Source organism: Haemorhous mexicanus, chromosome 10 (assembly GCF_027477595.1).
Source record: "Haemorhous mexicanus isolate bHaeMex1 chromosome 10, bHaeMex1.pri, whole genome shotgun sequence".
Lineage (NCBI taxonomy): Eukaryota > Metazoa > Chordata > Aves > Passeriformes > Fringillidae > Haemorhous > Haemorhous mexicanus.
The window spans coordinates 17,458,275-17,481,241 of record NC_082350.1 but is presented as its reverse complement, the minus strand read 5'-3'; the positions used below and the strand labels follow the sequence as shown (position 1 = coordinate 17,481,241).

Sequence of the window (22,967 nt, the reverse complement as noted above, 5' to 3'; positions counted from 1 at the left end):
TGTAGCTGCTCTGTGCTGCAGGACACAGGCTGGCACTCCCAATAATTTGCTCTACACTTTTTTTCCTCTTCTCCTGTGTCCATGAAAATACAAGACATTTTCTTCCACTCCCTGTAAAGGTGCCTAATGTATCACACCATCCAGTTAAAGCTTCATCTCCACACTCTGCAAGAGTCTTGTCTTTAACTGCACCCACACACTCTTTTCCAAACAATATATGTATATATACATATACACAAATCTAGATATGTGTATGCACACCTATTTTACAGCAGTTAATTTCAACATCTGCAGCAAAGCTGTAATCAGAAAATTGCCATCAGTTTTAGCTTTCCCTCCAAAAAGAAACATCTCAATATCTTGAGCTCCAGGCTCTCAACTGTTGGGTGAACTTACGCACTTCCAAGAAAATTTGTGCACTCTTTCCTCTGCACAGCTGACACTTCAGATTACTAATGCAATTAAAATGGCACTGAATGACAACAGAACACAATCACTTGCAAAGTCTCAGCTGTCCCTGGGATGCATCTATTCTACTGGCCACAATGGCCTCAAGACTTCCCCAGCCCCCTCCAGAGGGCACAGGGCTTTTTCTCTGCAAATATCTCCAACAGTGCTCCCTATCCTCCTCTGACAAGAGATCTGCAGTACTTCCATCTGCTCTGGAAGTGTCTCCCACAAGCACAGCACAGCTCCAGTCACTGTCATTCATGATGGGCAGCATCCTCCTTCACACTGACACCTCAAACCACACCACCCTGCACAGGGAACACACAAGATACGAGGCAGAGATTTCAATTCTTGGGGTGTGTTCTCTGGGTAGCTTCAAGAAAAAAGCCCGGGGCCTTCCCCTCAACTCTTCATGCAACAATGAGATGAGCAGACAGAGCACATGTGCAGCAAGAAACACACAAGGACTTCTGGTGTCAGAAGGTGAACAGCTGTTGCATTGAACTCCATGAAGGCATGGCCAAGTCATAGCTGAAGTGAAGGGGTATAATGCCCTCATCAACAGCAGAAAAGACAGGGTGATTTTTCACAGCTGCAGCTCTTGCAGCATCTGGCAGTTATGGGAAGTGCTGCAGAACACCAAGGCTGCAACCCCTCCATTATGGTGAATCATGTTATACAAAGGATAAGCTTCCCAAAGCACCCGTCTTAAAGGACTGTGCCTACATAAACCAGAGTCATCTTCATCCAGGTGTTCATTCTACTGGTTCTGGTACTCATCTCCACAAAAGGCAGAAAAGTAGAAAGATAGTTGAGATAACCACCTCTGCTAGCCCTCCTTAATGTATGCATTCCTGCACACAGAACAGGCACAAGGCAACAGCTGGACACCACAGGGGCGATTAGGGGTAAAGCCTCACATCCAAATAACTCATGAGAGTAGCTGAACTTCTCTTTTAACCTTGCATTTTGTAAATTCAGAGACTATATTTAACAGCTTACGCTTACCACACCTACAAGGACAACTGGCAGAGTAAGGATCAAAGTTCCTTTCACTTACACACTTCCCTCCTGATGTACCAGAGAGCTGCTCTGTACTTCTTCCTCTAGCTAATGCTAGTGTATTCTCTGCAGCCCCAACCTTTTCCCATCCCTGTAATGCCAACCTTCTCTAACAAAGCTCCAAAACATTGACCCAAATCAACGACATAAATTAAAAAACACCATGAATTTCAAGGCTTTCCCAAGCCCCAAAACAATAGTGCTGTCAGTAGCAGGGAGAACAACATAATCAGTGTTTCACTGTCTCAGGGCAGGCTCTGCCTTCTCATCCCCACAGCAGCAAAACATTTCAATATAAAACTCTCTCATTAACAGCAACACTTTGACCAAGCCAGTTCCAGATAAAAAGCTTTGGCTGTGCCAGCTGTGAGGTCACCTTCCCAACTGGAAGGCCCTGAAATTGCAAGAGTCCTTCTTTTCTGTCAAAATAAGGAAAGAAGAGAGAAGAGGTGCGAGGCAGTCCCATGTGGCAGAAGCACATCCCAAGCCAACCAAGATACAGGCCGTGCCAAAGCGGGCACATGAAAAGGAATCACGCATATTATTTCTGGAATGACTTTTCAAATTAGCTCATGCAGCAGATCGAAAATGGAGAGCATATTTGTTTAGGGAAGATTAACTTAAATCAGTGGAAAATCTATAAAACCTCTGCAGCCATAAACCAAGGGTTTCTGATTACACTATCTGGTGGTCCTCAAACCTGACTTCAGCTGGCCTCTGTGGGACCCTGCAGTATCCCCAACTTCAGCACAAGCAGAGCGTTTCTTTGAGGTATGAGAAAGCGGGATTTGGTTGGGAATACTGGGTATAAAAGAAAATCCAGATTGTGTTCATTTATTCCAACTCATTCACCTCTGAGTGACCTTCTGTGCACAGCATAACTCCTATCTTAATGCACCTTTACTTATGAACTTTAAAGCATTATAAAATTACACTTACTGGAGATGGAATGAAGGCTTCATGGTACTTCTTAGGATTTATTCTCAAGGGGCCCTTAAAAAAAAAAGGAAAGAAGGAGAAAGATTATGCCTGAATCTTATTAATTTTATTTAACACCAGTTAAATTAGAGAGCTGTGAGTAATATATCTACAGTGAAACATGAGAGATACATCTAAATTTCCATTATACATTTCAAGTCTTGACAACTTAGCATCCAAGCAATTTCAAGCCAAAAGGCAGTTTCATGATAGGCTTAAGCTGATCTACTGCAGTCTGTCATCAGAGACATGTCGAATCATTAGTTGTTGCTGCTGCTGGGTGAACTGAGGATCCAAGCTCTCCTGTTCCTTTCACACATTTTTTGCTGAGCATCCACCAGCTTCATTAACAATTGGATAATAGAAACAATTTGGCTCCCTCTGTTTTGGAAAAGGAGAATGTTGGGTTTGCTTATTTTGGAGGATGCAAGGAAAGAGGAAAAGAAAAGCTGAGCTTGCATGGCAGCAGGTATCATTCTTATGGGGCTCTGGCTGCTTAAGCTGTTCCTGCAAACAGACAGCAGCAGTAACTGTGATAATAAAGTATATTTCCAAAAAAGAATTTAAAGGATTTTCCAAAAATAAACATTTAAAGTCTACAAGATTAAATTCTGTTTAAACATACTTAAAGGCAAACTATCTTAAATACATTTGAAAATTCCATGGTCTATCTATTTCTGCTTTGTTATCTGCCAACTTAAAGGCCAAGTCACCTGCAACAAATTCATATCAACCTTCCAAAGTAAACCAACCAGTTTTGCTGCTTGCACTCATGTCCCTCCAAGAGAAAGGCAGAGCCAACCAAAGCCTTACAGGCTACACATTTGCATCCCAAAAGTATCCTGGAAACTGGGATTCAGGTGACTGCAGTTCAAACTGACAGCACTTGAATCTTATGGGAATACAACTTAGGTATCTGCCTTTCAACAGGCTTCTGCTCTGGGAAGAAACTTTAGAAATTTCTCCATTTGTGTATTTGAAGTAATGTTAGCCAATTTATTATACGAACAGATTCCATCTGTTTGCACTTCTGTGTTAAGCAATCATAGGAGCATCTCACAGGAATTGCTTCTTTAAAATTTTACTGCAGCAAATAATTTTTTATGTATTCTGGGAAACACTCAGACAATAAGGAAATCGACCTGATTACATGTAAAAGTTTTGCTGCTTTGAAGAATTCACAGATTTACAAAGATTTTCTATTGCACTTATTTGCTAAAGCTTACCAGTAAATAGAGAATACCAGATTACCAGCAGCATGTATTCCATGTATGGAATACATTTGAGTACCATTTGAGTACTTTGCTGCACTATCTAATTTTATGTCTCACATAACTGGTACTAACAAAGACACTTGCCCCCACGGCAGGCACAACATAGGACAACAGCATGGAAACAAAGATGACCCACAGAGAGAAACCCTGGGGTATTTTATGCTTAAGCAAAGTGAGGGCTGACTTGCTGTCATCAGTTTCTATTAGCACTGGTACCCACTGATGGAAAACTCTCAATGGTTGTCTTCCACTTATTTCCCAGAATCGGTCATCAGAAGCTGCTAGAGAGAGAAATGAAAAAAATGGAAAAGGATTGCTGCTCTGTTTGACAATGAGTCAATTCCCAAAAGTGGCTCCACCAACCAGCACTAAGCAGATATGGGGATATCCTGTTTTCCTCAGCACAGTCCCTTTGAATAGTGTGGGACAGCTGTCAATCAGTCACGTGTAAATGCCAATCATGCACATGAAAAGTCAGGGTTTGCATCCATGGCCCAGAAGGCACCAGAGCAGCAATGTGACCATGGATGCCCAGCTCCAGCAAACACACACAGGAGCTCAGTGTTACATTTATTGTGCAGCCTGTTTATCTTCATTTTATATGCACTACCTAATTATGATCAGCATTAGAATTCTTACATCAAGTAACATTAAAAAACTTCAGCTCTTCCTTTAAGCAAGAAACTCACAAAATTTATCTTAGAAAGCAGATGGGCCTTATTATCTGTGCCCATGAAAATCCTATTTACAATGTTGTACATTTCACGCTGTGATATCATATCTGGAACCAGTCACTCTCCCCATCTGCAATGAACAACTGTTCTCATATGTGTATTAGGGGGTGAGGATCTGGCTGCAGAGTCTCATGATGTCACACTAAAGCTGTATTATTTTACAATAGCTTGCAAATAATAGCTGCTATATTTATCAGTGTTTTTCTGTCATTAGGGCTTTTGTTATGAAAGGGAAGAACAAGGTCTGCAGGAAGGTTTCTAAAACATTTTCTGATGATTCAAGGCAGCTTCACAGGCTCTTGCCAATAAAGTTCCTAACCTTACTGAACTTTCCCAGTGAGACACAAAAGGGTCACAACTTCTCAAGCTGCTTTCTAAACGCAGGACAGGCAGTACTCAGACTAAACTTCAAACATCCCAAACCAAGCAGTTTATATCAACTATTGTAACACATATGCCTAGGTTCATTTGTATATACAAAACACCAAAAAAAGAGTCAGGGTTCACAAGTATCTGATTGCTACCAAGGCTTCCTTCGAAAAAACAATCCATGAAAACCAGGGAAACCGCAGCTTTCACATCCACAAAAGAACAGCTTTCTAAGGAAAAACATCCTTTTAACAGCAAAGCAGGCTCTGCATCTCTGTTCACTCCACCTGACCCCAGCAGCCCTGCAGGGAGGGTCTGGGAGACGCTGGAGGCGTGGAGCAGACACGAGTTTCTGGCTGATGCTTCAGAGGATGATTAGAGTCCTTTGGGTCAACGCTCTTTCATACACAGCCTGATTTCATCTGTTGTGTACAACCATCAGCGTGCGCTCACGGAAGGACGCGGGAGTTGTTCAATCTTGTTTGCCTTCAGGCTATCCGCTGTGATTCCAACCAACCTGATATCCCTGGGGTTTGCTCCCTGCAGTCTGAAAGGCAGGGAAGTGGGAATTCTGTGCACTTGTAAGCACCTGAGCTCAGATCCCTTTTCCTGCGGAAGGACACTTCCGGACACGTCGCATGACCAAATGAATCCAGGAATCTGCAGGTCACACTTCTGCTACTTATCAAAACATGACATGTCAGATACAGCACCAGAAGCCATTAAGATCAATATTACTGACAGACGTCAGCACCCATAAAGATAACCCTTCACTCCTCCTGATCTAGGGCTGTCTAATCATAGCACTTGTGTCATCTGAGCAATCTTCAGGACTGTCAGGAGTTTCTGTGGGTTGGACTTTCAGGAACACTTCGTTGCACAGCTGCACTGACAAGGTCCAAGAATCTCAGTGTTATGGTAGGCTCTTTTCTTCCTAACAGAGCTCTCACATTCTCATTCAAATATTTCCAGGATGCTCCAGGAGACAGCCCATGTTCAGAGAGTCATGCTGCCTGGGAGCACTCCAGTTTCCTCAGGACCATCAGATTCAGACCAATAGGTTTGTCCTCCCATTCCACAGGCTTCCTGTGGAGCCTTTTTGCAGGCCACCATGCCAGAACAAAATGCCCTGCTTTTGGGGGTCAACACAACAGACACATGTTCATTCTGTCTCTTGCCATTGTAGCAAAAACCACTGAATATTCATCCATTCACTAAAGTTGCTCTCAGGATCTCACCTATCCTGGTTGAGGTTGCAGTGATGAATGGTCCTGATGAAATCATAAGGATGAATGAACTGAAGATGAGAAACACTGAGCTGGAATGCCCATGATCTAACACTCAGCTCTGAATTATTAAATCTAGCTTCTGCAGTCTCAGTTGTTTCCCTGAGATGTGGAACTGGATGAAAGGAAAACAGACAGAGCCTAAGAAAGCACATATGACTCTTCCAGTTACGCAGCACATGACCTGGAGTAGACACACACATTTACAAGAATTAGGGATTCTTTTGCCAGGGATCATGCAATCACAGGTCTGTAGGGACTCTGCATTTCAGTGGGATTCTCAGGTAGTAATCACAGCCTGATGTGCCTCATCTGCAGCTGCACTTGACCTCATAGGCAGTCTACACACAGTGCACTTAACACTATCAGGCTGTGTTACCAAAAATGGTGCCAAAACCACTGCTGAAGGTAAGGCAGAAGCTTTAGTTGATGCCATTTGCCAGTGCAGCTATGACAGAAGTCACAGCCTAAGGCTCCCACTTCCTCCCTCACCATTTGCTTCCCATTGCAGACGTCTGTGATGGTCTTTAAAAATGCACTGGCCTAAGGTCCAAGTAGCCCAGTGGACCATGCTGATCATCAGCAGGGATATGATTTCCTCAAAGCTAAGAGTGCATGAGATTGGTCTTCAGGGTGGAATCAGGCAGTCTTTTATGTAAACTCCTCATCACACCTCCAGAGATTATGCCATTATAATGATATACAAGAATTATTATAAAATTGTAACAAATATTCGGACAAAAATTGAGGTGATGTCATTTCAGACTCCAGTCTAATGATGAAAGTTAAGTATCACAACCTCACCAGTACTACAACACCAATTAAATGGCAATGGACCTGTGTGTGTTTGGGTAAACAAAGCCTCAGTGAGGATGTCATGCCTTCATTGACTTCCACCTGCCTTTTTTCTCCAGCCAGTCTGATCTCACTGGGATGCCAGGTGTGTCCTGAAGAACATGACACCATGTTGAGGACTACTATGAACATGGTGCAAGGACATTCTCTTCTTCTCCATCTCAGCCCTGCCAACCTCCATGTAAATCTCCTCTATCCAGCAGATAGGATAGCAGGTCCACACCCACATTCTTTAGAAAAGAATTGCTGCCTACTGATGGCTGCAGTTTTGCTGCTCCAAAAAGAAGCACAAACATTTTTGTGAGAAATTTCAGCATGAGGTATCTTGCTAAGGGCATTTGTTTTTGCTTACACTGAAACATACAGAGGCTGCCAGCAACTGCTGTTGTTTTGAGCATCATTTGTAAAAAGAAGTGTCTCCCCAGTAATGACCATCATGGCCAGGAGACTATTCAACAAGAAATCTGCAATTTATCACTAGAGTGGATCAGGAATCTTACAGAACATGGAATCAAACAAAAAACTACTTCAGAGGAATGTAGGAGATTCCATCCCACTTGTAGAACACCCTGAGAAAGGGAAAATATCTTCCTCTGGCATCTACAAGTGCTACATCAATTCCCTGTCATCAACTGCTGCTGATTTCCAAGTGTGGTTTCCACACTTATCACAAGAGCATGGACACTGTACATTTCAGGCACCTGAATTAGCTCTCCCCTTTTCAGTCCTGCTGAAACATCTTCCTTTGACACGTAGGCTTCAAATATACTCTTCTTCCTCCCTCGAGTGGGTTTATTTAGATTCTTTCTGTCACCTGATGCTGGGACAGTAGCATAGGATCCTCCTGCAAACAAAAATTTGTAAGTGTTACCTTGCCCACCAAACATGTCTGTGTATCTTAACAGAATCAGTACAAAAGTTTTATATTCAAAGTGAACTTCTGAGAACAGTTTGCCTAGAAATACTGGCACCCGACCTCAGAACACCAAAAAGCCTGGAATAATCATATTTTACAAAAAATCAACAATCTTTTACAGCTCATTTTAAAGTCAACAGCATTCACCCCAGCCCATCTTTTAAAGCACAGGCTTCAAGGCAGCTTATTCCTGAAGTGTGTACACACACTGCTTTAATACCTCTGGGAGTTCCCAGTTGTCTGGGATTTATTCTGCTGTCTGAATTGTTCATTGTTTCTGTCTGCGATTCAGAGAGTTGCCTCTTCCTATCGAAGTTCTGGGGAGTTCTTGCGGATTCAGAGTTGTTTCTGGTCCTTGCAAACCCTCTTTTTTCTGCACCTGAAATCAAATACAGGTTTGAAATAACAAGGAAGGGAAGAAGAACCCCAGTGCCAGCTTGTGGTCCTGGTGAAGCTCACGGTCCCTAGTTCTTCAGTACAAGTTACAACCATGAGTCACAGCCTTTATCCAAGAGAAACAATGTCTTCATTAGTTCATTTGTAATCTGTTGGCTCTTTGGGCCTCATAACACAGCACTAACTTATTTTAGCATAAATAAAGCGCTGGAAATTACGATGCTAAAGTTGGATACAACCCTTCCAAAATCCTGGGAAATTCATTAGAGCATATAAAATGTGAAATTGTTAAACTGTTTCCAAAGTCTCCACCCCATTAAGCCCCCAAGTAGTGAGAAAATATAACCTCCCTACAACTTAATTAAGCAGGTCAGGAATCAAGGAGGCAGAAAAAAATTAACAACTCACACTGGAGTTATTAAATTTGGAGCTACCAGAGGCAGCACGGTACACAAGGACACCTGAAAGAAGTGCCAAAGCTCCAAATGTCCAGTCTGCCCAGAATAGGCCACAATCATATGAAAATATTCTGCAGAGACTCACCCCTTACTTCCCTGCCATCACCTCAGCCCCTTCCCTACAGCCAGGAGAGCAAGCAGCAGCTTCCAAAGCGTATGCCAACGCTGTTCCACGGATCAGCACATTGGAATGCAACCCAGCGCCGCGCAGCTGCCCTCTTGGCCCTCCACCTGGATACTGAACATGTCATCACAGCTTTGCCTTCCAGCCCCTCCTGGCTACGCTCCCTGGGTCCAAGCTTGTACCTGCAAGTCAGAAAACGTGCAACGCCAACTTATTTGCTACGGTGCTATCCAAGTTACAAGGCAAATTTTTTACCTATGGTATCCTTCTCAAATGAAATAGCAGATTGCTTCATGGCAGTGAGAAAAAAAATGTTCTAAAGGCTATACTTAAGCAGAGATCTTTAAAAAATATGGTGCAACAAGAGAAAACTGCTACTTTGCCCAATCACAGAGAAAAAGCAATTTTCATATATATAACAAGAGGCAAATCAGCAGGAGGGAGGGATCCTCCTAATTCAGGAGGGAAGACACCAAGACAGGCAGAGGGACAACTGAAGGTGCTGGCTCAGACCAGTCCAGGAAGAGATTACACACCACAACAGTGTCTGCAAAGGGGAAGCTGAAACAAAGAGAAGGCTTCTGTTTTCAGTCACAATAACACAACATAGTTGAGCCTTTTTCTACACAATCAAGCTTTTCACACTCTGAGGGTGCTTCCAGGGCGAAGTCTGTTTGAGGAGGCTGCAGCTGTAACATGGCAAATTTAGCACAGCAGCACATTTAGGTTTCAGATGAGGCGACTGAGGCAACGCAACCTGTATGGCTCACATAATGAGATGGAACTAAAATTAACTGATTTGCAACTGCCTAATGAACTGATTTACAAACGTCCTAAGGGTCAAGTTAAGTTTAAAAGCAGACACCAAAAATAAAAGTACAGACTAGAGAATTGGCCACAGAATTTGCTCCTGGATATGTTTTCAGAGACATTTTGTGAAGGAATCTGACTTAAACTGCAATAGGCGGGATTTTAGGCTGCTCACAGAGAGGTCATGCAATCTGCTTCGTTGGAGGTTCTTAAAAATAGGTGAGACAGACATCTGCCAGAGTTTGTCTAAGAAGAGTAGTTTTTTCCTTGAGGTAGTGAAAAGGATTACACGAGCTCCTAAGGTCCCCTAAAGCCCTCGTTTCTATGACAGCAAGTCACAGAAAATACTACTATGAATTAAAGAGCCCGGGATAAAAAGGAGGGTAAATCTTAACATATAATTAAGAAGGAAAAAAAAAAAAAAAAAAAAAAAAAAAAAAAAAAAAAAAAAAAAAAAAGAGAGCATGAAACTAAAATGCAGAGGGGGAAAGCAAAAAATATCCCATGAATTGGGCAGCAAGCTAAGAGCCAGAATTAGGCACTGCAGAGAAAAGTTATCCAGCACCTGGCTTGTCCAGTGGTTCAAAAAATTTGGGGCCCCTACAGTCAAAAATAATGTACAGCAACAGCAAAGGGTGGAGAAGCATCTTTATGTGATAAAAGGTAGACATGCAGAAAGGCATCTACACCTTTTCAGCACTTTAACCTTGGGCTTGCTCTGTGGTGGGATTTTTCATTTGCTCAAACTCAAAAACAAAACTCAAAGATAAAATTCACTCAAAACTACAAACTCTGCTTCAACATGGCTGGTCTGCATGGCAGTTTACACACAGCCACTTTGGATAGTATTTGACCCCCTTGGCCATGACATTTATGGCTAAACAAAACCACCCCTGTTACAAAGCCACAGGCAACTGTCACAATTAGCATTCAACTGGAACACATCAAATTCTGCATGACTGTAATCTCTTGTATTTCTTCTTTTAAAAGAAAGAGACCTAACTACAGGTCACCATCTGTTTCAACTGGAGTCAGTATTTGTTTCTGCAATGCACCTGTCCCTTAAAACTGGAAGTTAAAAATACCTCTGAAGATGGGCTTTCCTGCTGCCCCACTGCCCAGCATTAATATTCTGATGCATAAACAGACATCATCCCACAAAGCTAACTGTAACTTGACTACTCTACAGCATAGGATATATTGAGACTATTCTTTCTGAAAAATCTATCACAAACATGGTTAAACCCTATTCCAGGGTTATACCCTATATAAGCATTAAAATAACCAAATACTAAATAAACTATTAAGCAATGAATACAAGAAAAAAAATAAAATAATTTCAGTGGAAGGAAGACTAAAGTGCAGAGCTGAGGTGGGCTGAGCCATCCTAACAGGAGACTTGAAGCAACCAGAGAGCACCAAACACATCTGCTGTGCAGAACCACTCAGGCCTGAACACAGAGCAATTCTAGTGCACAACATGTAAACATTCACAACATGCAGCAAATGCAATACGTTTGGGTGTTTATCGGGCTGCAGAGATGATGCAGAGATGTTCCCTGTGGATGCAGCCAACACTTGCCTGGGATTTCTAGATATTCTGCCATTTTCATGGGATATGACAAAGGACTAATAATTTGAGGAAAGGTGGTTGGCTTGAAGTACTCTGGAGGGAGATTTGGGTTGAAAAAATCCCAACACCTGCACCAGGCATGGAGGCTCTCTACAAGGGTGACAGAGGGACACCTAAATACAACCAGCAGTGCTACCCAGGGAGCAGGGAAACCTTTCAAACTAACCAAAGGGAAGCACTGTGGGAAGTAGAAACACACAACTCCCACCTCCACAGCAAGAGAGCATGAAAGAAAAGTGGGTGCATTCATGGGCTTTCAGGACAGTTCACAATCAGTCACTCACATTTATTCTCATCACGGACACCAGGAAAAGAAGCTGAAAGGATGCAGGGGCTGGTTGAGCTCTGCTGGAAGGACAGCACCGGAGCTTCATGTGAAATCCAAACCACCTCACTTCATCTCCATCATAACAATGACATCACACAATGACACATTTTGGTCTTTAAACCTAAGTACCTATTAATCTTTTCTTATTTGGGGTGAAAAAATGCATGCAGGCAGCTTCCCAGAATAATTGATCTGGCTTACAGTAAGAGAGGAGGCTAGATGTTTTAAATCAGCTTATTTGGACATAATTTATACAAAATCACTCTAGAGTTTCACTTTTGAAAAGTACTGCATTTAATTAAATTTACATCTATTAGTCAGTTGATCAACTAGATGGTCAACTAAATCAACTAAAATGCTCAACTAAACATGAAGTTAGCAAGGCCAGAAAGTCTTTAATTTTATATTAAAATTTGCATATTGTTTTACATAAGAAAGGATCAAGACCCTCAGTTTTATGTCCCAAAAATAAAACATTCTAACTGCCTTCTCACACCTGACAATCTCTTTGATTACTGCCAGCAGAGCAGGAAAGTATTGCTGAATCTTCATCGGCACATCCATGACAACTCCCATCCAGGATCCAGCAAGAACCAGTTTTACTTGAGAGATCCAAGTGCATTTCAAGATAAACAGATCTTGGTATAGTTTCTCCCTTTCCTACCAAAGGGTATCTACACTTTCACCAGACATTTTCATCTCCAAACTTCCAGCTTTCCACCTATATTATTTACGTAGATACCTACAATAGTTAGGCAGCTCCCTGGGGCAGGCAGGACTGTGAAAGCATCACAGCAGGGGGCTGGTAACACCTCTGCAGTGTCTGACACACACCCTCCCCCCCAGACACTATCTCAGCATGTAATGGTTCCTTTTACATTAAAAAAAAAGGAATTTATGTTGAAAGCATTGGACAGAACAATATTGTTACAAACTCTTCCAATACAAAATACTTGCATCTGCTATTTACTTTTATCAATCCATGATTGGGCACCAACACGTACACTAACTCTGCTATTGCTAAAAGGATTTTCCATTGCTTCCCAGCATTAGATCATGGTCTAGATATGGCAAGGAATCTTTGGAAAACCCTGTCTTCCAGTTAGCAGAAGCATGAGAAGAAACAGAAGCATACCCCCAGAACTGGTAACATGCAATAGGAACAATTTGTTATCAGTTAATGAGACACTCTTAACACAAAGTTCCTAAATATTTGTCCATATTTCTACAATGTTCCATTTCATTGCTGACTCATTTCAATGACTTAAACCAATTTCCTTCAAAACTTCCAAGTAATTCTTCAAGACAACCCAGCTGTGCACTTAGTAAGACATGATAAGGACACACCCATGATCTTGAAGACATGGCAGCTACCAAAAGAAGGATCACCCAACACTGCCCTAGCCCCAAAAGCAGAAACTAACCAACCAAAGACAACAAGAACTACCCTGATACCAGCCTGTGGGTAGTACCACACTCCCTTTTAAGTCAGACTAGGTTAAACACAGCAAGAAAGTTAAATAAAGCATGTTCCTGCTCATCCTTACTAGAGATTTAATGAATTAAGTGTCCAACCACACGGCAGCCCAAGGCATCACCTCACAGATCTGTCAATTCAAGTTGGCCTTGACTCCTGGCAGAGCTGACAAAGCACATTTTAGAAACCATCAAATTTGGTCTTTTAGCAAATGAATACTCTCCAAGAGCTGCCAGGAAGTTCTATCTGCAACTTTATGAGGCACTATGGATGCTGATGTGTAACAGGGTGTATTAATAGTCTCAATACCAAAGTTCAGCCAACACAAACTCTGCCTTGTTTTGGAAAGACATCTGGGACATTAAAAAATCCACAAACCTACATGGCCCCTGAACAACTCATCTCAGGTACTTTTGTGAATCTGCCTCTGCACAGCTTTGATGAGCTGGGGGGACACAGCTCCTGGCTGGGAGCTCTGGATAGGCACAGACCTACTGTTGGCACTGTTGTACCAGGCAACTGCCCCTCTCATTCTCCAAAGGCAAGTAAACTCTGCCAGCAGAAGATGCTTTGCCAGTACAAACTGCATTAACATCAGGGTGGTTTTGCTAGGATCCTTGTGTCTGCCCCTTTCATATTCTTAAGCAGGCAATTTCAAAGCTATTTGATATTTTCTGCACCTCAAAGAAGCCTCTAGAATAATTCCCTCTCAAAATTTAAAAACCAAAATGTGTTTGTTAGATTGCTTTGAATTTCTGATGCACCAGTGACATCCAGTAGATGCCATATTATAGAAGTGATGAAGTCAAAAATCTCCAAGCACTTAAATGACTACTACAATATCCGGGATCAAATTACCACACACAAGCAAAAACAACAGGCAAAACCAACAAACACCATTGAAGTGATCTCAAATGTGAGTTATGTCAACAAAAACATTGGTCACAGGCAAGCCAGAAGTAACAAGCTATTTATGTTTTGCAAAATATTTTGTGGATTTAAGAGATTAAATGCCCAACTAATGGTAACAGCCAAATCCTTTTTTGTTCTATTTAGTTTTAAAAGGAAAAACACAAAGACAGCTGTTGGTATAGTTGTTCAAGGAAGGAGTTCTGTACCAGCAATTAAAAAGACACTCCTTGGAATCAATCTCTGTGCTAGAGCCCCAGTAATACACATGCAGGACCAAACCCCATCCACCACACTCACTGAAAGCACAGCTCTGCTTCAACCTATGTTAGGAACAGTAAGGCTTCCACATTTCTTTAAACATGAAGTAAAAGAGTTCAGATTTCTTAGACAGCCTTGGAACAGAACTACCTCCATGCATTTTACACTATCTTGAAGCCAAGAGCTTAAATAAAGTAGATGGCTCAAGATTAAAGACAAAGCAATAAGACAAATGAGGATGTCATGGGAAAGAATTCATTAGGGATGTAGGAGTGGAAAGGCAAGACTTGGTGATATCATTCATTGCAACAGAGACCTGCAGGAGATAAACATGGTAGGCAATATTTCAGATGCTCAATCTGGAGTCAAGAGAAAATCTGAGAGTGCATTCTCCTTATCACAAGCAACTAAAAGAAGATCCTTCTTCTCTCATGAAATGTAAATTCAAAGAATCTTAAACTGAAGGTTCTGCAGCACATTCCTCTGCTTGGTCCAAGCCAGACCATGATCAGCTGCAGCTCGATCATGATTAAAGCTAAGAGTTCTTACAGTGTTGTTCTGAGTCCTCCCCAAAAGTAGACAAGGAAGTGAACAATTTGAAATTCTCTTAATAATTGAAAAGGAGGGAAACTTCCAGGAAAGGGAATATCTTGGTGGAACTGGAAAAGAATGGTAATATAACAGCACTGTAGGGATTTAGGCAGATGGCAGATTGCATAATTAAGTTTAAAGTTAATTAAACAGTCATTCAAAGAAGAGAGACAATGCAAACCTACATTTACATGCACGGCCTAAGCCAAAATGCAAATTCTATGCAAATGTCCTGAACTGAGTTGATGCTGTCTTGAAATCCAGCTGTCAGAAGTAGCTCCCAGGCCCCCCAGCCTCACTAATTGACCCATTATGATAGGCCACCAGGGTCCAGCCACAGCATAAATCTAAATGTAACTTTCCACCGTGAAGACAAATCAAAATAAAATGAGAAGACATCGTGTGAAGTGAAGGCCTGTCCACACAGCTCTAAAATGAGTTCAGCGGTAATTCAAAGGACTGGAAAAGCCCAACTGGTTACCAGCAACTCTCTATGACATAACACAGCTCTGCCTGAGCCAGCCAGCAGGTTGTCTACAGGCATGGCTGTGTTTGTGCCCCAGCACACTGTGAGCCATGGGTGCAGCCATCCAGGAACCAACCCAAAGAGTTCTCTCACCCTGCCTCTTTGGAGAAGGTGGTTCTACAAACAGCTTTGGCAGAAAGTCTGCCAAAATCTGCACAGAAGAGTTGAACATCCAACAAAAAAAGAAGAAAGGGAATTCTTACCACATGGGGAACAAGTTGGCCACAGACAGGCAGCCTATCCCCCAGCCAGTGACTCCAGGTGGGGAAACACAGGCTGTCATGGTTTGTGAGGGAGTTCTTAGGGCCATGAGCTGCCTTTGGAAGTGACTGTACCACTGCACCTGATCACAAAAGATTCAGATATCCAGCATTCTTAGAATGAAATACTGAGGAAGAAACACTCTGACTTAGCAATGAAGGTAGCAAAAAAGTGGCATGTCCATGGATATTAAGGAAACTCAGGAGTAGAGACAGATGCTCATTTCCAGACTCATGAAAATGAGGTAGGAAGGACACATATGGTGGAAGGCACATGTTGCCACTGCTCTTTTGCTATAAGCTGCACATACTTTTTAAAAACTCTTGTGCTGCATGTCCCCAGATTTCAATATGGAACTAGGGAAAATGTTCTTGCTGACTTTGGCTTTCAGAAAGGGCCTAGGCTTTGAAAAACTGAAATGAAGAAAAATGCACAATGGATTCTTTCTGCTGCTGAAAACAATGCTGTGGAAACTGCTCCTGATCGCCAAGATCATGTGCTCACGACACCATGCTTCCACTTCCAAAACACTTCCAAGCATCCTCATGCTTGCAGGCTTTTGACTTCAGTAACTCTGACAGTAATGGCAGTTTTATTCAATTCCTCAGCAGGGTTTGTGTTGTAGGAGTACTACAGGAGTGCAGGAGCCAAGGATACCATTCCAGGCTCTGAACGAAGGGCTGGTGACGAAACTCATTTAGTAGCAATAGACTAAAAGTTTATCAAAATAGTTCCTGTGCTCCAGCTGCGTGCAGCGGCGCAGTGGTGTTGTCAGGGAGGGGGTACATCTCTTCTGGTTTTCAGGACTCTCTGTGAACCTGCTCCACCCTGCTCCTGACCTCCTCACTACCGACTCCGCCTGATGACTGCACTCCTCCAGGCTTCCACTCCTGCCTCGGGATGTGGGTCAGGGCTGCTTCCACTCTCCCTCATCCTTCCATCTTCCCTAAACATATTCCACAATGCCTTTTGCTCTTTGTTTTATCCAGCAACTATGCTGTGAAAAGGCTTCTTGAAGACTTCAAGGAAAACACTTTAAAAACATAATATTGTGGAAGTTCTGTCTTTGATTTTTCTGGGCTTCAGTAGTTTGAGAGAAGCAAGTTGCTCAAAGATCAGAAGCAGCTAAGAGGCTTTGAAAAGCAAAATAACTGACAGGAGGTGCTAACATACCAGAAGACATTAACAGCTGAAGAAATCAAAGAACTCCCTTCAGATTCCTACATATCCTGAGGTAACCCAAGGTGCTGCTGAATGTGTTCTTCTGCTGATGAACCATTCCCCATACTATCCACTCAGTGCAGTAAGTACATACATCACAATCCCCAGCAGAGTGGGGGAAAATGCCTAAAAACATACAAACTGAACAAAACCACATTTTGGCCGCTGGCTTTTATTTGCAGAGAGCCTGGAATATTCTCCAAGGCAGGACATGCCCCATACATACATCTGTGGGCTGCAGCTGCTAGTGTTGACATTTTCCTTCAGCACCCTGGAATTTTATTTTTTTTTTTTTCACAGAAGACATTATTTTATGCAATAGATCACAACACTTTGTTTTCCACCCTGCACCAGCCAAGTCTCAATTCTCTGTAGCTTGGCTTTCCCCACAAGAGGGAGTTCAGGACATGCAGCTCACATAATTTCATGGTGCTGGTGAGCAGGGGATTGGGCTGGGAGGGCAAAAGATGGGCAACAGCATTTGGGACAGGAGAGGTAGGAGCAGAGTTGGAGAGGAAGGCAGCAGAGAAAGTCCACAGCAGCCACAGGCTAGAGAGGAACCACAAGAGCCACTGAATTCAGCTGCACAGAACCTGGCCAATCTACCTGGATATCCATGGTGAAGGAGACGCTTGGACATTACCTGAATAACAGGCCAGACCTGACTGGGGTGCATGGCCTGACTGACCTCATGGATAGCAGAGGACAGAGGGCTTTTACAAATTAATTCCTGTTTGAATGATAGCATTCTTCAAGGGTGGAAATTGTTATCAGGGCTTCGAAACATGCTGGTGACACCCCACATACCACAAGCCTTGGTAAAACTGTTCCAATGGTCATTCACCCTCACTGCTAAATTGTGCTGTATTTCAATCCTGGATTTGTTTAGCCTCAAATGCATTATATCATAATCTGCTCAACTGAGTAGCCTATTATTGAACATCTGTTCCCCATGTAGGCAATTTACTGAAAACTCCCCTCCCCCAAGCATCTCTGTGATAACTAAAGCAGGGTTCCTCCAATCACTCACTCACGATCCCAGCGTTTTCATCTTTCCTATGGCTGTCCTCTGAGTATTCATCAATTCATCACCATCCGCCTCAAACTGAGGGCATCACCACAGGATACAACACTCCAGAAGCTGCTGCTGCCTTGCCAAAGTCACACAGAGTCCATACTCCATCTTCCAATTCCCATGCTCATACATTACCCTTTTGGCCACATTTCACAGGAGGAGGACGTTCAGCTGATTAATCCATCTAGAGCTCAAAACTTTTTTCCAAGCTGTTGCTTCCCACACCAGGTTCCTCGCACTGTTATCATGGCTCTGTGCTGGCAATCCAATAAATGGATTTTGTTTTGCCTGCTCCCAGTCCACCAAGTGATCCAGATGGCTGCCAGTAACGACCCCCATTATTCAATACTCTGTAAGTCATCAAAAAAACCCTGTTCAATCCTACTGATATATTTTCTTCCTGATGACTGACAGACGTATTAAACAGCACAGGGTCAGGACATGACACTGCAAGAACCAGACACACCTGTTGCTAACAATTCTAAATTTATTGCTGCAATTAATTAGTTTGACTAAACAGGCTTTAAACCATTGCACATGCGCTGTGATTTAATTAAGTTCACACACTAACATCCATATTCACACCTTTGGCATCAAAACCCTAATCTCATAAGAAACTGACACTGAATAGCTCAACAGGACCTTTGTTAAATAAACTGATGACAAGTCACACAAAGAAAAGATTTAAAATGATTCAATTCAGTTCTTCTATGAGCCTATTATTTTCCTAGGATCAACACCACACTGACAGACATAGTTACCTGCACTACATAATGGGGGCTAGTGAGTAGAAAAAAAAAGTTTAAAAAAAAAATAGCAGGTTAACAGCAAGAAGTATTTCCACTGAGGAACATTTTCACCTAAACACTAGTAGGTGAAGGAAGCTCCTTCATTCACAGAGGTGAGAGCTTTGCTGCCAAATGCAAGGGCTCCTGCCACAGCATGGTGTGCTCAGAGCTTTGGTAAAGGGCATGGAAGACAGTTATTAGATCACATATAAAAAACAGAGTCCCTGCAAGAGCAAGATCTCATCTCCCCAAGAGAGGATACATCAGATATTAACTCACATACTATAGCTGATGTTTGCCAAAAACATTGGTTGCACAAGATTCAGGAATGCAACATTTTTTCTATCAAAGGCAAGAGAAATTTATGTTTGTGATGACGTTGCTAAACCATTAGAGAAAGGAGCATTCTACTTTTCATGTATTTTTCATATTTTTCATTTCTCAGATGGGGCCATACAGTAAATCCAGTTTTCCCTTCTCTGCCATATCTTATTACTATGATTAACGTCATCTAAGGAACGTTACATTGAACCTGGCAAGATTAGCTACATTTTAAAGATTTCCACAGCAACCAACATTCTCCATTTATTGAGCTGATTCCATGGCCTTTAGTAGATTGCTGGCTCATGTTTACTGGTGCCAGATAGGGAGATAACAGCATTCTTGAGAACTGAACTTCACCATGCAAGAATTGGACCACTAAAAAGTATCATTATCCCAAATCAGCATTACAAGAAAGGAAAAGCAGAAGCTGTGGTTCTTCCTCCAAAGTCCCCCCAGAGAAAAGAAGGCAAACACACAATTATACTGCAGCATACCATGGGAAGACAAAATACCTGAGATTTTGCCATCTTATTAAGGCTGATACTCTTGAGCAGCTGTGCCCATCAAACACATAGGAAAGCCAATCCAGGATATTTCCTTTACCTATCCTGAAGCTTTTAAATGTCAGGATTGCAGCCACAAGCACAACACTACCGTCCAACAGCAACAATTGTTTTTAAAGCTCTGATGCTAAACACCAGCCTGCTTGCCAGCACCACTCCTCCGTGGAAGCTGCCCAAGTTGGTTAAGTACCACAGGCTGGGCAAATATATATGCCAAGTGCCAGACAGATGATAAATCAGAAAGGGCTGTGGAAATCTTCCACTGTTTCATGTTACCCAGGAATTGTCTCCTTCTACTCAGGGGGCATGCTGACCCTAACAGATGGGCAAGATATCTCCACCACATCATAAACCTAAAAGTTTTTAGTTAGAGGAGCCTCAGGAGGATACCTAGGGAAGCTGATAGTGTTCTCCCCAAGGAAGCTGTCTGCAGATACAGACTGAGACAATATATCCAACTCTGCAAAATCTGAACTTATTTCAGAACAATCAGCCCTGACCAGCATCCTGCTCCACCCAAGTTTCAACATCAACAAAGCCACCTCATTTCCAGGTACTCCAGCTCCCCAGATCCTCTGAAATCAAGCATGGCTGGGAGATGGTATTCCACATTTGGAGGACAGTCCTTTCCTGAAGACATCTGATTTCTTGGCTTTCCAGCAGAGCTGGGAATGTGCTGCACCACAAATATTGAAGTTCCACATAGCAGCCATGCAAATCTCAACTCCCAGCATGTGACAGACAGATGCTGCAGAAAGAGTCAGCACTTCTGTCCTCAAGAAAAAGAAGGCTTTAAGCCCTTTTATGACAACAATTTCAGCCAGTCTGAAAGAAGATTTTGATTACTAACCACGGATTGAAATGGAAAAACCCTGAGCCTTTGATCAAAGCCAGAAAACAACCCAAGGGACTTGATAATTTTCTGTTAAGGAAGTTAAAACCAAATTTTAGCACCCAAGGAATCTAGAGCATTGGAGATTTAAGGAAAAATACCAGGAGGAAAATTGTATTAGATTTAAAACTCTAAGCATCACAATTTAAAGTGATGTTTTAGGATTATTTTCTGGTTTATTGGGTTTTGTTTGGGAAGAAACCTGAGAGCAGGAGGTTTTATGGTGATCCTCCTTGCAGAGGTTAGAACTGCACAGAAGGGAGCAGCTGTGGGATTCCTCTATCTGCAGCTTTGCTTTCCCAAATCCAAGAGTGCTGATGCCACAGAGGGAATCCAACCTGCAGTCTCATGACTATGTCATGTTTCACACAAGGGACAACAAAGTTCTGTTCACAGTCAGCTCTCTCAACTGCAAAGCCTCCAATAGCTAGGAAAAGCAGTTTCTATAAGGAACTTCAGACAGGAACACATCAGCAGAACTGAGCTCCAGGACTCAGAGATACCTGCTTAGGGCTCCATAAACCACTCTGCTTTCCTCTAGGGCCCCAGCAATCACTCAGCCACTGAAAGGACATTCACAGGGACCAATCCCTTGCTGCCTACAGCCTGCCCCAGGGCACTCAAAGGGTTTTCACTGATCACTATATCTGCCTTCACTATTAGCTCTGTCACTGCAAACCATGGCTAAGCCTGAACTGAAGAGCTGTTAAGAAGAGAACAATGAAATGAAATGAAATGAAATGGTATAAAGAGAGATGCTTGCCTTTGAGATTAGCTCAAAGAGCCTTTTGGAAAGCCTACAACAGTCTGAAGAGAGCTAATTTGCGAGGAAATGTCACTCCTGAAAAGATGACACTCCCGGCTCTCATGGCAGAAGCAATTCTTGCCATCACAGCTTCACAAGCCTTGATTTAAACTGATCAAACCAGACACCTGCCTATGCAAAATAATATGACTTATGTCAGCATCAAGAGAGAAATACAAGCTTTGAAGTGAGCAGATATTAATCTGATACTGTGATGTGTGAGTTCTTATACCTAAGCACTTGCCTACTGCAAAATCTTCATTTCACTTAAACAAGAGTCCTAAAATACACTCAGACTGAACAGCAGAAAAGACATTTCTCTGAAACAAGTGACATATTTATTTTTTCCTATTTCTTTCCTCCCCAAGAAACTGTTTTCATATCCCTGCAAGCTTTCTGGAGGGTAACCAGTTGCAGCTACACAGGAGGGTGGCTGGGGAGGCATGCAGGGGGAAGAAGAGGAAAGGTGTCACTGCTGTGCAAATAACTTTCCAATAATCTTTCCCACAGTGTGAGTTTTCCACCTGGGAAGTCAAACACAAGGGTCAACATTTTCTGCTTTAGGTGTTTACACTAAATAAACAACCAGTTTTTAAAGGGGTTGTGCAACCCCACTTCCAACCGGAGCAGGAGGTCACTGGGGGTGTTTGCTTTTGAAAGCCAGGCTATTTTTACTTTATCCATGTAGGCACCTGTAATTTTCCTGGATATAAACTGTATGCCTTTGAGACTCTTCATCTGTCATCTGCTCTTCCTACGCTTCAAAAGCTGAAGGAAATGAAGTCTATTATGACAAGCTAGCACAACAAATAGTGTTACAATGAACCATGTAAAAAAAATCCCTCCCAAAAATCAAGCTCATCAACAAATTTTACCATAATCTGCACTAAATCTCTATCTGTGATCAGTCTTGCAAGCACTCATGGAAGTGTGTTTATCAATTTCAGCACATTATGTATCGCCACAATCTCAAAAATAACCCAGAAAAAGCATATTACCTCCCCCTCTTGAGTCTTAGGGCTTAGTTTTTAAGACTGATTTAGCTAAACAGTTATAAAATTTTCAATTTAAGAGTTGTGATAGGCCTCAGGCTGATCTTACCCAGCTGAGAAATCCATCTCTTTTGTACTTGTTACAGAGAATTTAACATGGTGACATTTATGAGTTCTTTCAGTAGTAGTGCATAAGATCAGGCTATCAAAGTATTTCAGCATAAATAACATTCAGAGAAAGTTTTAAACCATTACAATAAGAAATGAAATTTAAAGTGTCTGGTTTTGGTTCCTTGTTCATGCTGTGTTCTGAGGTTCTTTTAATAAAAAATTTTACTTATGTCCCTAAGTAGGCTTTCTGCCTTGAACATCACATTTAAGAGGCACATTCACTTCAGTACTGCAAAATGTGGTCTCTCTGTTACTGACAGCAAAATTTCCTGGAGTCAACACTTTCTATCAGGAACTGGCTATTATACAGACATCTTAGCCCCTGAGTACTGGATTTACCTGGACCAAAAGCAAACCAGCACTCCAGATTCAAAGAAGCAATGCAAAGAAAAGCATGACTGTGCCCTGAGTCAGCTCAGATCCAGTGGTCTTATTAAT

The 22,967-nt window shown here is 42.2% G+C and overlaps 1 protein-coding gene across 5 annotated transcripts in view; it reads right to left on the bottom strand.

Annotated features, from left to right (window-relative positions):
* The window catches only part of DIS3L2 (DIS3 like 3'-5' exoribonuclease 2), a 180,489-nt gene that overhangs the window by 153,931 nt on the left and 3,591 nt on the right, over positions 1–22,967 (bottom strand). For 4 of the 5 annotated variants that reach the window (XR_009487686.1, XM_059855607.1, XM_059855605.1 and 1 more), the window contains exons 3-5: positions 8,145–8,303; positions 7,710–7,852; positions 2,452–2,505 (exon numbers count right to left, since the gene is read on the bottom strand). Coding sequence is in view for 4 of the 5 variants with exons in the window: in XM_059855607.1 (XP_059711590.1) it covers positions 2,452–2,505; positions 7,710–7,852; positions 8,145–8,303 (356 nt within the window). In the remaining variant the exon portion in view is untranslated. Of the gene's footprint in view, positions 1–2,451; positions 2,506–7,709; positions 7,853–8,144; positions 8,304–8,863; positions 9,085–22,967 lie in introns of all 5 variants that reach the window. The other variant, XM_059855609.1, reaches the window with a different exon arrangement.